The sequence below is a fragment of the Neovison vison genome, chromosome 1, assembly GCF_020171115.1.
Source record: "Neovison vison isolate M4711 chromosome 1, ASM_NN_V1, whole genome shotgun sequence".
Lineage (NCBI taxonomy): Eukaryota > Metazoa > Chordata > Mammalia > Carnivora > Mustelidae > Neogale > Neogale vison.
The window spans coordinates 239,785,431-239,803,378 of record NC_058091.1 but is presented as its reverse complement, the minus strand read 5'-3'; the positions used below and the strand labels follow the sequence as shown (position 1 = coordinate 239,803,378).

The window sequence follows — 17,948 nt, the reverse complement described above, 5'->3', positions numbered from 1 at the left end:
ACTGACCCCAAAGCCCACTGGCCACCCAGCCACCAGGGAGAATGAGATCTCAGGCGTGGCTGCCAGCCTAGGTCTCTCTCCTGGGAGGCAAGTTTGCAGACACGAAGATGCCATGATGCACGAAAGACATACAGGGCCCCTTTCCTGGGCCCTAGGGCCCCCTCCACCCAGGCCATACCCAGGCATGGAAGAGTGTCACAGGGGGTGTCGGAGGTCGCAGCAGGAAGTCAGAAATCAGACAACTTACACCAGCTGTTCCAAGGATCATGGCTCATTGATTTATTGCACACAGGATGAGGGGAGGGGAGCAGGAGGGACCCCTAGCCCTCCGTGCCATCAGAACCAACATCTCTGGCCATGAGAAGTTGTTCAGGTTTATTCTGATTCACAGCTCTCCCAGTCAGCTTCCAGCCCCAGGCAGGGAGGCGGAACTTCCTGGGACCAAGACCGCCCAGAGGCCTAGAACTTAGGTAAGGCATCAATCTCCATCCCTAACAACTGCTTCTAATGGGAACTGTTCTTCCCCAAATTCATCACATCACATATCAGTTCAACAAGGCCCCACCACTTCAAGCTCAGAACTACACACAGACCCCCCCCCACCCCACCCGCAGAGCACCCCCTACCCCATGCATCTCTCTCAGCACTCCTCAGAGGCTCCAGCAATCTCAATGCAATTAGAACATAGGCTCTGGGTTCTGTTCCTTCCTTGCTGTGACCAGCCTCCCAAGCCAGGCCTTCTCTGGGCACAGTTGCCACATCTGTTACCAAGAGAGTAGAACCAGCTGAGGGCTCCAAGTCTCTCTGCCCTGCTCCCCACCCCCATGGCATCCTTTCTGTTGCCCTAGCCCTAACCCACCCTCCACTACACCCAGAGGGGTCAAGAGGCTTAACCATCCTTCCTGCTTGTAAGTCCTTCCTGATAATTCACTTCATCTGTCCCCCACCCTGGGTAGGAATGGCTTAAGCCTCCACTCTTGGCCCCAGGATGTGCCTGCTCAGCTCTGAGGGCTTAGAGAGGCCAAGTCAGATGCTGAGGTTGAGGGGAGGATTAGAAGTGGGGCTCCCAGCTGGAGACTACCACTGCCTCCCCACTCAAGCCCCGTCCCCAGGCTGACCCTCTATAGCCCCTTCCATATGACATTCCTGCTCCATCTCCACTTGCCGTCCCTGAAGCTCCCTTTCTCAGATCCAGCCTGGCCTGGCAGCTGTACTGGCCACTTTCCCACACAGCCTCCCAGGCCAAGGCTCAGAGCCTCTTCCAAACAGTAACAGAGTTGCTAGTCACAGTCCTCCCTCCATCCCACCAGCGCTCACTAGCCTGTTCCTCCTCAGCTGGGTCCACCTTCAGGGAGGGACAGACAGCTTACCACCTCCATGAGCAGTCCCATCCTCTGCGGAGCCTCCTTCTTGTTGCCCTCAGTGAACTCCCAACATGCCCTCAAGTCAGCTCCTAGGAACAACTCCTAAGACACCTCACTTTCTCTCTCTCTCTCTCACACACACACACACACACACACACACACACACACACACAAACACACCGCCGCACTCTGGGAATGCCTGGGAAAAGAGGATACCCTTTTGTTGGAGGAGGAAGTAGGCAACCACTTTCTGAGTCCCAGCTCCATCAGTCCCAAAGTCTGATACATTCTCTGAAGGTAACTTCCAGTGTGAAGATGGGCCGGGAAGGGTAAAAGAGGGAGGTGATAGAAGGAACGGTGGGTAGGGCACTGGATGCTGGAACTTCCAAGGCCATCAAACAGGCCCCAACACCATGGGGATCAGGCCCTGGGGCTTCACACGGGGAACAAGGATCCCTTGCCGGGTTCGGCTGAACCTGAACTGTTGGGCGGAGCACAGAGTAGCAGAGGAGGTGCAGGGCTGGGGGTTCCACTCACGGGCAGGTAGTACATCCCATCCAGGGGCCCCGCCTCGGAAATCCAGGGTACTTGGGGGCCGCTGAAGGCCGGTGGGCCAGGGGAAGGCGGGACTGAGAGTCCCGAGAGAGGCCCATAGGCAGGCGGGTAGAGGCCAGAACCCAGGGCCAGCGGGGTGTAGACGCGGCGGGGTGGTCCCGGGGGCGACGGTGGCAGCAGCACCTCTACATATTGCCCGCTTTCGGGGTCGAAGAGCAGCCGCAGCCGAGGCTGCCGCGGCGCCTCCACAAAGTAGTAGCGGCCGCTCTCGGGGTCCACCAGGACCTTCCCCGCGTACGCGGTCCCCGGTGGCCTGCGGGCCCCCTGGAAGGGGCCCTCCGGGGACCGGTCCATTGGAGGCGCCGAGGCAGCACGGGGCTGGGGCGGGGCTGTCCTGCCAGCCGACACCTGGGGTTCCCGCGGGAGAGCCGACTGGACGGCAGTCGCAGGCTCGGGGGCTCCAGGGCGCGCCTCCAGTTTGGGTGCGATCCCAGGGCTCGAGCTAGGGTGCGCCTGCGGGGAGTCGGGGCAGGGTGGTCGGGGTGGTTGGGGCCCGGCTGGCCCTAAGGGCGACTGCTGGGGTGAGGCGCGAGCGCCGCCTAGAGGGCTGGTCCGCCCCTCGCCGTCGGGGACGAGGCGCTGGGCTTCAGCATCGCGGTTCTGTTTGCCAGCACCGCGCACCAGAACTCCCCCGGTTCCCTCGGGCCGGAGGCCCAAAACCAGTGCACCGGGCAGGCGGATCTCAGTGCGCGCGAAGGGTTTTGCTGTGCTGTTCTCTGCTCTCCGCCTCAGGACCCCGTTGGGCTGCGAAGCGTCCCGGGGCACTGTGTCAGTAGGCGGCTCTGGGGGCTCGTAGGGGTGCGTCACGACCGGAAGAAAGTCCTTGAGATACACAGAAGTGTAGTGAGCTGGGCCTGGGGACCCCAGCGCCTGGAACTCCTGTGTCTTGGATGCGCCGCCCTCCTCCCCGCGGGGTTCCGTAGGAGGCGCAGGCAACCCCAAAGCCGGGGTTCCTGCGGGGAAGCTGGGCGCGTACGTGGTCTTCACCATCTTGCGCACGTCTCGGGGCCGTGGGATGGCCACGCGCGGCCGACCCGAGGCGGCTTCTCCAGGGCCCACGGCTTCCTGGCGCACATCGGCCTCCAGGGTGCCCACCGGGCGACTGAGGGGCAGCTCAGGTGCGGCCGCTTCTGGCGACTGCTGACTGCCTTGGAAGGCAAGATCCCGCATCTCCCGCGTGGAAGGACTTAGCGCCTCTGTGAGCTCGGGAGTCCCGGGTGCGGATGGCCTAGGCAGCTCCAGCTCCTCCTGTCCTACTCCGTTCAGAGCTTCTGACGTAGATACCATCGATGAGCCCTGCAGTGTGCGATCCCACGTCTCTTGGGGAGCTGGATTCCACGTTCCATTAATACGATCTGGAGCCTTCCATGAGGACAGGGCCGGCGGGGACGGGTTTCTACAGCCCTCTGCCGTATAACTAACTGTCGGTTCCGGAACCTCCGAGAGGGAAGCTTTGGGGGATGGGCTTCTTGTCCTGGCAACACCGTGATTCCACTGGGAAAGGGTAGGTGGGGAAGGGCTTCTGCTGACCGTTTCCTCGACAGCGGGATCCTGATTTCCCCATGCAGAGGATGCCTCAGGGAACGACGGGCTACTTACCCTCCGAAGAGCCCGATTCCATGGGAGCAGATTCTGGGGAGACGGGCAGAGTGGGCCCCGTAAGGTTCCATTTGGAGCCTGCCACAGCGGGGACGAGCTCCTTGGCCTGCCAGCCTTACTCGGAACTTCCTGGGGGGCTGTAGACTCGAAAGGAGGACTCTGTGCTCGCAGGACGGTTCGATCCGGAGACTCTCGAGGAAACCGAGTCTTGAGTTCCTGACGGTGCGCCTCTTGAGTCTTCTCCCCTGACTGCAGGAAGATGCTGGAACTAACCGGACCCAGCGGCTCGGTCCCCGGCGCGGGTTTGTCGCGCCGAATCGCGCGCTCTCGGAGGCTGGGCCACGGCCGTGGTGCCCTAGTGGGGGCTGAACTATAGTGCACGCGGGGTGGCCGAGACCTGGCCTCCTCCAGGACTCTTCGGGCAATGCGGTCCGTTTCCCGGGTCGCACACTCTGGCCGCCCCGTGGGCCCGAAGGTGGCGCTGCTCGGGACAGGTGCCGCAGGGCTCAGTTTTCTGGCCAGTGCTGTCTGCACTAGGCCGGCGGCTGCCTGCAGGCGACCCAGCGACTCATCCAGCGAGCCAGTGCGCAGAAGCAGTCGGGGGCGCGGCGCTCCCGCCTCCCGCGGGGGACTCCGGGGCCGGGGGCGCAGCTCGATCTGACGCTTGGGCACCGTCCGGGTCCTGGCGGGCGCGTCGCGCTCCTCCAGCGCCACCTCCACACACTCGAACTGCGCTGGGGTCCCGGGACTCGGCCCGCGGGGCCGCAGCTCCAGGTAAGTGGCCCAGCGGGAGCCGCCGTCGGGGGCCTGAGGCGTCGGTGCGGCGGGAGCCGGAGTCGCAGGCCCGGGCGGAGAGAGGCTGCGGAAAGCCCGCGCGGTGAGTTGTTGCACCTCGCTATCCGCCGCGTCGGAGCGGCCGAACAATGCCCCGGCGCCGAAGATGACTTCCATCTCCCCCGACGGCAGCATGCGCAGCTGGGGCTGGGGTGGCGGCGGGCCGGAGCCCGGACCTCGCGGGAAACCCGAGCCGGGCCTGAGCTGCTGGCGGCTATTCTGGGCGCTGACGGACAGGCGAGGCTGTGCGCCCGCCCCCAGCGCAGGGGCCCCCCCGGGCCAGTTCGCCCGGCACCCTGCGTCCGGCCCAGCGTCCGGGGGCTCTGGAGAACCCGGAGCCGTGTGGTAGGAGCCTGACGAGCCGGAGGAATCCTGACGCCGCGCGGGGGCCGCGGGCAGCTGCCCTGGGAGCCCAGGCAGGGCTGGCCGGGCGAGAGCGGTCAGCATGGTGGGGCTGGACGCCGCGCACTACCTCCCTCACGTTCTCCTCCGCTGGTGCCACGGACGCCCGCACTGTCCCCGCCCCGCCCGCAGATGTCGTGGGGTCACCGCGCCTTAAAGCGGCCGCGTCCCCTCTCGAATCAGTGGCGTCGCCAACGGAACAGCCTTGGCCTCTGGGCTTCACTTTTCTAACATTTCTCCTCTGGTGCGGGCCAGAGGCCTATGATGCCTATCCAGCCTCGGGCTGACAGGACGGTGAGGGACCAGTGGGTGCCCGGTTGGAAGCCAGGAGCTAGGCCTGACTGCTCCTCACCGGCTCAGAGGGAGGCTGAGCAGGGACCTGCCTGAGGTCAAGCGTGTGGACCAGGGCTGTGGATCAGAATGTGAGCCAGGGTACTGGGACCAGACTTTGAGTCAGGCGACTGAGGTCTTCTGAGCAATTTCATCTTCCTCTTAGCCCCAGGTTTCCTCTCACTCCAGTGCTCCTCTTCTCCTTGGCCCGCTCATCAGTTGTCCCAGTTAGAGTTCATAAGGGTGCACTCACCACTTTCCTTGACCCATCACCCCACAATCTTTGATGGAGGAGCAATGCTTGGAGGGCTCCCCTAAATCCAAAAGTTGTGCTATTGCCTCTGGAAGGTGTAATCCCTGACCAGACCCATTGCCTTTAGTGGGAACATACTGAAGGGGCTGGAGTGGATAGCTCTAGCTTTCACAGATGGCCTTGGCACCAAGAACAAGGGCTAGATGCTGATGTGGAGTCTCTTAGGAATCTTTGGGGGTAGCTGGGGCCCCTATGTAAAGCCCCTCTGAGGCAGAAAGAGTTCTATGGTCCCCCAGGCACTTGCAAGGCCCTCACTCCAGCCCCCACCACCTAAGGATCCACCCTGGGGACAGGAACTGGTGGGGAAGCAGCTACCACCTGTCATTGTCCTGCGATAATGACAATGGGCACCATTTGCCTTGAAACTTCTGGCTTCAGTGGTGCTATGATTCAGGCCCTAGCTGGCCTCGGAGCAAAAGCACCAGCACCTCCCCCTCTCCCAAGCACTCACCCTCACACTGACCCAGGTTCCGCTAGACTTGATAAATCTGACCCAGCATCCCAGTGGGTCCCCTGCCTGGATGTCACCCTGCTCACCTAGCCATCAATGATGCCTTTTGACAGGATCAATGCTGCCCCTCTTCTAGCCTGCATATGCAACTTTAGCAAGTCATAGCCCCTTCAGAGACTGTTTCCACATCTTAAAAATAGACATAGCATTGTCCTTTTCCCTTCCTTCCCCTTGTTTAGAGTTGAGCCTCAGTTTGGGGGAAGTGTAAGAGGGTACAAGTATGATTCACAAGTGTAACAGTCTTGTTATATGATGGAAATGGATTTCCCAAATTCATTGTGGTCTTGGAACCCACTGTCTTTGATGTCTCTGGTCAGGGCTTCTCTCTCTGTCTCTGTCATACACACACACACAGACACACATACAGCCCTTCCTGCTCTATAGCCAAGTTGGGAGAGTTAAATATACCAGGGCGCTGGGAGTGGGGTGGGGTGTTTACAGGTAACCAGGGGTAACCAGAGCTGTTTACACAGGGAGGGATTAAGTACCAAGAGTAGGAAGGACAGTGACTATTAGACAACAAAGTAGTCCTCCCCTAGACTACAACTCCCCACTTCCCCTCTCCCTACTACCTAAGAGGGAGGGAAGTGGCAGGGGCTGGAGACCTGGGCAGCATCCTTTTCTAAACTCGGGAGTGGCCTACAAGGCGGTGGTCCAAGCCCTGTCCCCCTCCAAGTCCCTGGTAACTTGATTTTCCCTCTGTCACAAAGGTCCTCCAGAAGGCAAGCAGGAAGGGGAAAAAAAGCACCTTTCGCTTCTTCCCCTGTCTCTTCCCTGGGAATCAGGCCCCTGGTGAGGCTGGTGGTGGCAAGGGCCAGGACCCACAGGGATAGGAAGGATAGGGATGGGGACCCCCACAGCAGAGAAGGCAGAGGTCGGGCATTACAGCCAAAGAACAGGAAGGCGACGACCATTTTATTTTTCCCTGGGGCGCTGGTGGCTCCGGGCCTGAAGCGTCCCTGAGGCTTTCTTATGCTTCTGGTCCAGTACTTGGGCCATGTAGTTCTCCTGCTGCTTCTGGATCCGGTAGTCAGACATGTGATTCCTGCAACGGAGCCGGCTGGGCATGGGCTGGGGGCAGTCTACGGTAGGGGCCAGAGACCTGGTTCCCCACTTCCATCAACAACCCCCAGCCTGGCCCAGCCCCCTCACCTGAAGATCTGTTTCTGCTGGCTGATAACTTGCTGCAACTCCTTAATCTCATTCTCTTTGCCATTAAGTATATCTTCTTGCTTTGTAATGTGAGACTCAATCTCTGTGGGGGAGAGAGGCAGGGAGGAGGGGTGGTTCCCATCCCACGGGCTCCTTCCTGAGATAGGCATTCATTCCGTTACAGGTTTTTTAAGAACTTGGATCCCCCCACCCAGGGGTTCTCCACAAGTAGCTGCTAACACCTTAGTAAGAATGAGTTTATTAGGGAGTTTTGACAGGATGGTGGCTGAGGGGCACAATGTTTGATGAACGTGTCAGTGACTTCACAACTCTATTTCTGGACCAGGTGAGCGACATGAGGGCAGGTGGAGGCCCTTGCAGAGAGGTGGACAGCGCTGCCCATAGGCTTGAGGATGAATGGTTCCTTTCCTTAACTCCTGCCAATCTTTACAGATATGACTTCCTTGGCAAGATCCTTCCCAGTCTAAAAGTACAACTCCTCTCAATAGTTCCTATCCCTTTTGCCTGCTTTCTTTTTCTTCTTAGCCCCCATAGCTAACATACCATATATTTTACTCACTTGTTGTCTTCCCTACTGGGATTTCTATGCACAAAATCCACAAGGATAAATATTTTTTAAATTTACTGTTTTAACCCTAAGGTCTGAAAGAGTACCTGGCACATAGAAGGTGCACAATAAATTTATTTGTGGAATGAATGAACAGGATATCCTCTGGGGGTTTAGGACTTAGAAATATTACTTAGTTCAGTCATCTCAATCCCAGCAGACCTACTGAGGGCCAGCTGGATGCCCAGCCCTGTGCTAGGGCTCCAGAGGAGAAGATAGGGTCCCTACTCTCAAGGAGCAGCTCCTGAGAGTTAAGACTCAGGAACTGATGAGAGAACAGAACAAGGCAATGTTTCAACAGTGTTAATATTGATGAGACAGCATTACCACTTTGGGCAAGTTGCCTCCTTTTCTAGAGCCGTTTCCTCATCTGTAATGGGGACAGGGACAGCTCCTGTTCCACAAGGGCATGGGGAGCACCCAGGGAGAGAGTGGTGGCAAAGCTTACCCCCACATTAAGTGCTCATTAGATGCAAAGATGATTTTTGTGTCTTGCATCAAAATTGAAAGAGGCTGTAGGGTTCTGGAGGGCGCTTCATTTATATGAACTGTTCCTTGGGCAGCCCTGGAAAATTCTGATCCTCATAGGAAGAAAATTCCATTGCCTTTAAAGACTGGATGAACATTAACTAGAACACAAACTCTAAAAATGCAGAAATGCTAAAGCATTTAAGGTTTCAAAGAAAAGATTTGGTAAAAAGTTAAGGCACAGCATAGAAAAGAGGACACAGACAAAGACATAGGGGAAGGAAGAGAATGAAAACGAGCTCTGTGGGTCACAGAACCAGGACTGTTGGTTCAAGGTCACCCAGACTGATTGTGAAGATCTTTTGGAAAAAGGCATCAGAAATTTATATGAATCTTTTAAAATAAATGAGAGATGAATTTAAGATAAATAGCACCTAATGAGAAAATGGTTAGAAAATCCCTTTGAGAAAAATAAGAAACTATGTAAGTGTAAAAATCAAACTAAACCCACATAAAGGGAGGTTAGAGGGTAGGGAGGGCACAGGCCAGGGGAAGGCTTAGGTCATGAGATTTGCTCAGGTGAGGGTTTGTGTCCCACTAAAGGGGTTTGGGACATTCTGGGGAGAGGCAGCCAAGTTCCATCCCCATCACATATACACACACACCTTGCACAAGCAGACGGGAGCACTGTGGCCTTGACTGATCTCTAGGAAATGCCTTGGCACCACCAGGAAAGACCTCTAGGTTCCTTTTCGGGAAGTGGGGGGATAGGTAGAGAGGGAGGAAGAACTGCGGTCCAGTGGCCTTGGGTATGGAGGCAGTGACTGCCTGTTGGGCCCCAGGGGGCCCCAGTGGGAGGCCTTGATCAAACAGCCATGAGGCCTGTCAGCCCACCTAGCAAGACTAAGACATCAGCCTGCTGGTATCTTACCAGTGAGAGTACTCACCAAGGGGGAGTGAGGGCTGGATTGGTGGGTATGGGGTGCCCAAGATTCCAGATGACAGCCCATCAGGAGGGACCCTGAATATCTTTTGGACTTGGGCTCTGGTCTCTGGCCTACTCAAAATTGCATATGGAATTCATATCTATTTCTTAATAGAAATGACTAGGTAAAGGGAATTTAGTGTTCTGGGAAACCAAAAAGGGGTTCCTGAGATCTAGGGACACTGGATGGCTAACAAAAAGTGCCCCCAAACTTAGCACCAGCTGAGCCAAGAAGTGATCACAGCCATCTGGCACAGAGCAGAGATGAAAATTAATGGCCTACAGACATATTTTACTTGGCCCATACAATAGTTTTAAAATTTTGAAATCAGTTGCCAACACTAAAAAGTCAGAAAAGTTTCCGCTAAAACCTGGCTTCCAGTTTCTTTTTTAAAGATCTGACAATACTGGGTCCCCATTCCCATGGCAGAGACATTAAGCCCTTGAGAAGTGGCATGGCTCTTCCCATCACCATGGTCCCCACTCCTCCCTGTTGGGTCCCCAACCCTGACACTAGGGGTCAGCTCCCAAATGGGACTGAGCTTGCCTTGTTGTCCCTCTTGTAATAGTTATGAGTAAAATACGCTATTTCTAATACCCATCAAAAGTGGGAAAACAAAAGGTGGACTAAGAAGGTCGTAGGTTTCAAGAAAAATGGGAGCGAGCCCGTTCTTTTATGGCCATGAAGAATATTGTACACCAACTGCTTCCCTCATTTCCGTGGCCTGCCTGGTCCCTGAAGGCCTTTGCGAAGGTGTGGCCCGCCTGGGCCTGCCTGTATCCTCAGCCGGGGGCAGAAGTTGGGGTGAAACCCTGCCCTGGACATGGGCACTGGGCTGTTAGGGAAGAACCCATGCATGTAAGCATGGGGGGGGGCACGGGCCTCCCGCCTACCATTGCACTTGGTGATGAGCTGGTCCTTCTTGCTGGATTCCTGCAGGGCTCTGCTCTTGACACTGGAGAGCCTGGGTGGAGAATAAAAGAAAGGGTGGGAAGGCTGACAGGCAGACTGGACCCCCAACCCTTCCCCTCCTACCAAGGCCCACTCACGCCTTTTCAAAAGCCAGCTTCTCTTGCTCCAGCTGTTTAGATAGCACCTCTACTTCCCCGAGGGCAAACTGCAACTTCTCCTCTTCCTTGGCCAGGAGGACCTTGGTCTTGGCATGGGCAGCTTTCTCTTCCTGCAGGGGCAGCAGCAGTGACCTCATTACCCCCAAGCCACCCTGGTTTCCTAGATCCCCTTAACCAGCTCCCTTTCTCAGAGAGGCACATGGAAGCCAGGACCCAGGAAGATTTTGTCCTCACAGGTAGGGCTGGAGGCTCTCAGAGACTTCAATAACTGTGCCCATCCACAGGAATCCCAGGAAATGGGAAAAGATTAGGAGCCTGCAGAGGCCATTACTTACCACCAGCTTCTTCTCCATTGCCTGGAACTCTTCTTTACTGACAAAATTTTCATCCTGGAGAACCATCTGCAACAGAGCCTGGCTCAGGGAGGGTCTGGGGCTGGAGTGGGAGGAGTGCTCTCTAGGGATCAGGACCAAGGTCAGACAGTGGAATGATACCCAGGGCACCTAGCATGAGACTTGAGATCTGAGAAGGGAGAATGTGGTTCCATAAGATTCACAGAGGCTCAGCTCTAGGTCCTACGTACCCTTAAGGAGTAACCAGTTTGATATAGGAGACAGCTTGCAGCCAGCACTTCTAAAACGGTATGGGAGTATGATGGAGAACCACAAAGGGCTGTGGTGCTCAGGGGAGGCCTCTGGCCTGGGGAAAGATCAGAATTCCTTCCAAAGAAAGATCATCAGACAGGGCATCTGACTACTGAACAGGGGCGGGCCAGAAGAGGTGGTGGAACAGAAAAGTGTTTCAGATGGTAAGAACACACATGCAAATGCCAGCAGATACCAGCTGTGAAGAAAAAGAGCCAGGTACCCTTAGGGAATTGTAGGTAATTCAGTGCCTAGAGCTGCACACACCTATTAAGAGTGAGAAATAGATGTTAAGTCAGTTTTGTTTCTGAGATGGAGCTATCTCACGACCTTCTAATCAAGATAGAAAAGAGAGAGAGAAAGAGAGAGAAACCATGAACTCCCAACCGGCCAGGATTTTACCATGCCTGTCCAGGTAACCTGTGGTTCCAATGTTTTGAACTCAGGAACGAGGGTTTGACTAGAAGGCAAAGCAAAGGGGCATAAAGAGGTCGGAACCCCTTAAGTTCACATGTGTAAGGGACAAATCAGTGCTTACTGCCCTCAGCATGGCGCTGCACTAGACACCAGGGAGGGGATGCCCATAAAAGAAAAGATGTTATAGCTTCAGTGCCTGCACCTGAGCGCCCTGGGAAGCCAATGAAGTACTCTCCAACTAGAAATGGGCAAAATGAGGCTCGGTGAATAGACTGGGACATAACTACCCGGACTTATACAACCAAACAGGAAGTAGAAATGAACTTGACTTTGATTTAAATTCCATGGTAGACATTCATGAAGACCTTGCATCATTTTGTCTCCACTCCTACTAGCTATAAGACATCTGGGCCCCGCCTCCTCCTGATGACGCCATTGGCAATGTGCTCTAAGCTCGCCACTGGCTTCGGGATAGGGTCTGGCCCCGCCCCCTCATTTAGGTGTTGCGGTCGGCCTCTCCCCGAGGTTTTCTGGCTGCGTACCACGTTCCTTAGCTGATGGATCAGTTCCTCCTGAGATTCGATCACGTCCCGCAGTTGATCGAAGGCGAGACACACTGATCCAGAGCCCCCCTGCGACCACCCGAGGGGCGTCGCCATCTTTCGCCCACGCCAGCTCGTTGGAAATGGCTGTCTCTGTGCGCCTCACCCACCGTCGCCCACCAATGAGAATGCGACGCCACAGAGCATCCTGGCAACTGGGGGCGGGGACTTCCTTTGTTAGCAGGGATGGGGCCCGCCTCTTAAAGGAGCCGCTCTCTGAAAGGTGCCTCCTGGGGTGGGGGAAATCTCTAACAACCTTTAGGAATTTAAGTTCATAGTTTATCTGCACACCTGTTTCGTCTTGTATTTGTAACGCAGACCGAAGGAGCAGTCGGGGTCCGGCTTATTCTTCCTTAGGGAAGTGAACAGGCCTCGCTCAGAGAACGGCTCTCTCAGCCTTCTCCCAGGGCCTGTTAAACTGCTAGACCTGTGAAGCAAGAGCTAACTAAGGCAACCCCTGCATCTTTAGCTTCACAGGCTTTTTTCTCGCGCCCTAATCTCTAGATTTCCCCCAGAGTATGGGACTCCAGCCTCTTCTGATCTCTCTTCCACGTATGAATACTCTCTACTTAAGTGGTCCAACCAGGCAATGAAGGGAAGCCCAGGAACAGGAAAGGAAAGTGGCCTCACCCAAGATAAGAGTCCTCCTACGCAGGTACCAGGTTTTGGCAGCCACAGTGGACCCGTGTTCAACTGTGTCAAGGTACTGAAGAGATAAGGAGAACTAAAGAGGGGCATCGAAGTGATGGAGAACAGAGGTTCTCCATCTCCTCCTGTAGATGTGCAGAAGGATAAAATGATCCTAAAGTGACCACACATCCTCACCAAATCCCCTTTAAGGGCTTTTTGGAAACCCAAATAAGATCAAATAAGCTGAGGAAAAATCAGAGCTAAAATTTACTGAGTATTTACTATTTTGTGGCACCATTATGCCTTTATAGTACTATTTCATGTGATCTTCACAATAATCTTGGGAAGAAGATTTTAATCTTTTACAGATGAAATGCAGGTTCTATGAGGATGAGTAACTTGCCAAGGTCACCCAAGCTAAGAAGCTTTGGAACAGTGTTTTAACATGGGAGGTTTGATTCCAGAGTCCATGTTCTTTTTTTTTTTTTTTTTGAAGATTTTATTTATTTATTTAACAGAGAAAAAGAGAGATCACAAGTAGGCAGAGAGGCCAGCAGAGAGAAAGGGGAGCCTGATGTTGGGCTCAATCCCAGGACCCCCCAGGACCCCGAGATCACAACCAGAGCTAAAGGCAAAGGCTTAACCCACTGAGCCACCCAGGCACCCCTCCAGAATCCATGTTCTTTTTTTTTTTTTTAAAGATTTTATTTATTTATTTGACAGAGTGATAGAGAGATCACAAGTAGGCAGAGAGGCAGGCAGAAAGAGAGGAAAGGAAGCAGGCTCCCTGCTGAGCAGAGAGCCCGATGCAGGGCTTGATCCCAGGACCCTGAGATCATGACCTGAGCTGAAGGCAGTGGCTTAACCCACTGAGCCACCCAGAATCTATGTTCTTAACCATGATGCTGTGTTAGATTTTTGTTGAAATAATGGGTACTGAAATTGTGGAATTTAATCCTCCTAAGCAGGAAATGACTCTATTAAGTAGTTTGGAGAAAGTATTATCAGTAACCAGGAAGAGGAGCTGAAAGTTCAGGTAGGCCACTTAGGCTGCTCCAGAAGGCTCCCTAGGGGCCTCTTTTGGGGTTGAAATTTGTGGCCTGATCAATGTGACCATTTCTGTGGATTTCCCAGTGGTAGCCCTTGTTTGATTTTTCAGTGTTTCTTATGTCTATTCTCACATCCTGGAGAGCAAGGCCATTTCTTCCTTTCTTCCTTTCTCTCTCCCTTCCTTCTTCCTCCCTCCCTCCCCCTCTTTCTTTCTTTCTCCCTTCCTTCCTTCCCTCCTTCCTTCCTACCTTCATCTTTCTTTCTTTCTCTATCCATCTATTGAGAGAGAGACAGAGAGAGACAGGGTGAGGGGAGAGACAGACAGCACAAGTATGGTGAGGGGCAGAGGGAGAAGGAGAAAGAAACTCCAGCAGACTCCATGATGAGTTTGGAGCCCCAGGTGGGGTGCAGAGCCCACTGAGGGCTGGATCCTGCAACCCAGAGATCACAACCCCAGCTTAAACCAAGAGTCAGACCCTCAGCCAACTATGCCACCCAGGGCCCCAAGAGAGCAAGGCCATTTCTGTTGACCAATCTTAAAAAGCCTAGAGCAGTATAGTCCAATGAAACTTATGTGATGGCCGTAGTCTACATTTGCACTGTTCGGTACCGCAGCCACTAGCCACATGTAGCTAGTTGTTCAGCACTGGAAATGTCGAGGGCAAAACTCTGGAGTTCAGTAGTCCTCACCAGCCACTTCCCTAGGGATAGGAGATTATGAGCAAGAGAGAAGCCTGGGTCCATGTCTGCATACCAGCATGGACATGAAGGATGGTCCTGGTTGGGGGACTGCCACAGACTCCCATCTGTATGCCAACAAATACTACAGGCTCCTGGCCTCAGTCAGGGCTCAGTGAGGGTCGGGATGACATAACATGACAAACAGCTCTGTGATCCTAACCCAGGAAGTGTTTCCTTTCTGCACAGGGTTATTCTGGTTGAGGTTCCTATTACCTATTGCTGTATAATGAAGCATTCAAAATTTACAGTTTAAAAAAAAGAAGTCATTTCACTCAGGAAACTCCAATTTGGGCAGGATTCAATAGTGAAAACTCATCTCTGCTCCATGTTATATCAGCTGGGATTTTGGGTGGAGGGAGTGAGGGAGGAGAGGGAAAGAGGCTAGAAATTCTATTTCCAAGATAGCTCACTTACATAACTGGCCAAGTTGGAGTTATCAGCTGGGAGCTCATTTGAGGCTGACCAAGGTTCTTGTTCCCCTCCATGGGCTGTTTGGGCCTTCTTATAGCATGGTGATTAGGTTTAAGAGAAAGCATCCAAGGTGATAGGAAAAGGAAGATGACCATTTTCTTAAGGCTTGGGCCTGAAAACTGGCACAGTGTAAATTCTGCTATATTCTATTTTCCAGGGAGCCTCAGAGTTCAGATGCAAGGAGAGGGAACACATCCTATCTATTGTAGGAGTAGTTTCAAAGAATTCGGGCTGCACTTCCAGTGGACATCCCGGCAGATGACATGTCATTTTTTCAAGGTTCACATCAGATAAAATCAGAATGAAACTTAGTCTAGTGGGGAGACAAGCATCAAATAAACACACACTTAAATCCCAAATTGAGTCATTATCCAAATAAATAACATATCTATGACAGGTGTTAAGAAAGGACTGCGTTTTGTTTTGTCTTGTTTTGTTTTTTACGTAGTCTTCATGCCCAAGGTAGGGTTGAACTGATGACCCTGCAATTAAGGGTCACATGCTTACTTGCTGAGCCAGCCTGTTGCCCTGCATAAGAGTATTTTAAAGGGAGATTCTGCCCAGTTTGGGGTGTCCGGGAAGCCTTTTGTGAGGAAGTGGGATGTTTGTGTTAAAACCTATTAAGATTACAAGGAGGCACTTAACAAAACAGGTAGGGGCAGGTGAGTTGGGAAGAGTTCCAGAAAGAAGGAACAGTATTTATAAGGTCCCTGGGGCAAAAGGAGTTGGCAGATTATAATAATTAAAAAGTTAGTATGGCAGAAAAGAAAAGGTTGTACAAGGGCAAGAAGGGTCAGTGGCCAGAAACTGGGTAGAACCTTGTTCAGTGTTAGGCTGTGTTAAGAACTTTGATGTTTTTTATTCTGGGGGCAAAAGAAAGCTGCTCAAATACTTTGGGCAAGAGTGTGACATAGGGGCGCCTGGGTGGCTCAGTGGTATAAGCTTCTGTCTTCGGCTCAGGTCGTGATCTCAGGGTCCTGAGATCGAGTCCCACATCGGGCTCTCTGCTCAGCAGGGAGCCTGCTTCCCTTCCCCTCTCTCTGCCTGCCTCTCCGCCTACTTGTGATCTCTCTCTATCAAATAAATAAATAAAAATCTTAAAAAAAAAAGTGTGACATAATTTATGTCCTGAAAAGATCTCTCTGGTTGCAGTGAAGTGTACAGATTGGACATGGTCCTGAGTAGATGCATAGATACTACTTGTACTTAAGCAGCTATTACAGTTTTTGGAGCACATGGCAGCTCTTGATCTCAGGGTTGTGAGTTTTAGCCCCATGTTGGGTGTAGAGATTGCTTAAATAAAGGTAAAAAAAAAAAAGCTATTGCATTTAAAAATATATATATTTATTTATTTGACACAGAGAGTGAGAGAGAGATCACAAGTAGGCAGAGAGGCAGGCAGAGAGAAGGGGAAGCAGGCTCCCGGCCGAGCAGAGAGCCCAATGCGGGTCTTGATCCCAGGACCCTGGGATCATGACCTGAGCCGAAGGCAGAGGCTTAACCCACTGAGCCACCCAGGGGCCCTGCTATTGCATTTTTTAAAAAGATTTATTTATTTGAGAGAACGAGTGAGCAGGGGGGCAGGGGCAGAGGGAGAGAGAAACATAAGCAGACTCACGGTTGACTGCAGAGCCCAATGCAGTCTCACAACCCTGAGATCGGACCAGAGCCGAAAACAAGGGTCTGATGTTCAACCAACTGTGCCCCCCAGGCACCCCAAAGCTATTGCAGTTTTCATCACAAAAACGGGCTGGTAGTTTTAGAGTCAGATGGTGTCAGAGGAGAAGAAGAGAGCAGTTGGATTTGGACTATTCAGGAGGTCAAACTGATAGGACTTAAGGAAGGAGGGGATATGGGGAAAAAGGGAGCCAAGGTGTTCTCGTTGTCTATGCTGCAAAGAAACTACCACAAAATGTCATGACTTAAAAAACAATAACCATATTATCATTTGCTCGTGATTCTGCTGTTTGAACAGGGCTTGATGGGACAGTTCATTTATGTCCTGCCCGTCGGCTTGGGTGGCCTACACAGCTGGGCTTAGATTTTATGTCTGGGTTCTCAGTTCTTGGGCTCGCTCGGTTGTTTGGTGCTTCTCTTCTCCATGGGGTTAGCTTAGAGTTTGCAGGGTGGTTGGACTGATATGGCAGCTGGCTTTCCCTAAGTGCAAAATTGGAAGCTGCTGATTTTGCCACATTCTATTGGTGAAAGATCAAAGGCCAGCCCAGATTAGAAAGGAGACTACACAAGAGCACAAATATTACATGTGGTCCTTTAGGGGTTACCAAATGCAGTCTACTATACGACATTTCCTAGCTTTCTAACTTTCACCCTTGGTCAGAGGGTGGTGCTATGCATGGAACTGGAAGCACTGAGTGTTGCTTCCCTCTTCTGTTTAAAAAAAAAAAAAAAAATGACTGCATTCTGTAAGAAGGGTGATTATGTTTCAAGTCTCTCTTCCTTAGAGTTGCTTGCACTGAAGGCTCACACTGGATTGAATTCCTGTTATAGATCCCCAAGGTTTCCTTGATTTCCCCTCTGACATTCATCCTGCTGGGAAGCACGGTCTAAAGTTGGCTTCCCCCTCAGTCCCGAGGGGGAAGCCATGGTGCTGGGTCTCACTTGTTCCCCACCCCCACACTCAGCCCACCCAACACAGTAAGTCCTCCATCTTTGATGAATTGAATTTCATCACCATCTTTTTCCAAACGAAAGGTATTATTAGGAACCATGTACTGTATTATTAAAGTCTTTTATTTATTTATTTTTTAGTTCTCTCTCCACCCAACCTGAGGCTCGAGCTCATGACCCTGAGATCAAAAGTCACATGTTGTTCTGAGTCAGGCAGGAGTTCCCTATGTTCTGTATATTTCAACCAAGACTTCCTGAAACATGGGTCATCGGGAACAAGGCCATTAAGGAACTGGGATAACACTTGGTTTTCGGAAGCTAAGTGGTTTAGCTCTGTGCGTTGGCTGTGATATGCTGTGGCTGCTCTTGTTACCTGATAGAAGAGGCTATGGAATTGGTGATGCCACCAGTTCTCTGTTGTTCTTAACACCAACAGTTCCAGTGATGGATTCGGGAAGGCTGGAGCAGAGGAGAGTAGGCCTCTAGTCCCAGG

The 17,948-nt window shown here is 52.8% G+C and overlaps 2 protein-coding genes across 2 annotated transcripts; both read right to left on the bottom strand.

Moving 5' to 3' along the window:
* Window positions 1–640: 640 nt before the first annotated feature.
* Window positions 641–4,859, bottom strand: PROB1 (proline rich basic protein 1). The gene has a single exon (XM_044226378.1). It carries the CDS (start codon window positions 4,857–4,859, stop codon window positions 1,800–1,802), a length of 3,060 nt encoding a protein of 1,019 aa, XP_044082313.1. The 3' UTR covers window positions 641–1,799.
* A 2,002-nt stretch (window positions 4,860–6,861) lies between these two features.
* Window positions 6,862–12,037, bottom strand: SPATA24 (spermatogenesis associated 24). Its single transcript, XM_044226406.1, has 6 exons — window positions 11,876–12,037; window positions 10,608–10,673; window positions 10,252–10,382; window positions 10,096–10,166; window positions 7,121–7,223; window positions 6,862–7,013 (listed from the first exon to the last, which is right to left on the bottom strand). The coding sequence occupies exons 1-6, from the start codon at window positions 11,990–11,992 to the stop codon at window positions 6,884–6,886; spliced, it is 618 nt and encodes a 205-aa protein (XP_044082341.1). The 5' UTR covers window positions 11,993–12,037; the 3' UTR covers window positions 6,862–6,883.
* Window positions 12,038–17,948: the final 5,911 nt, after the last annotated feature.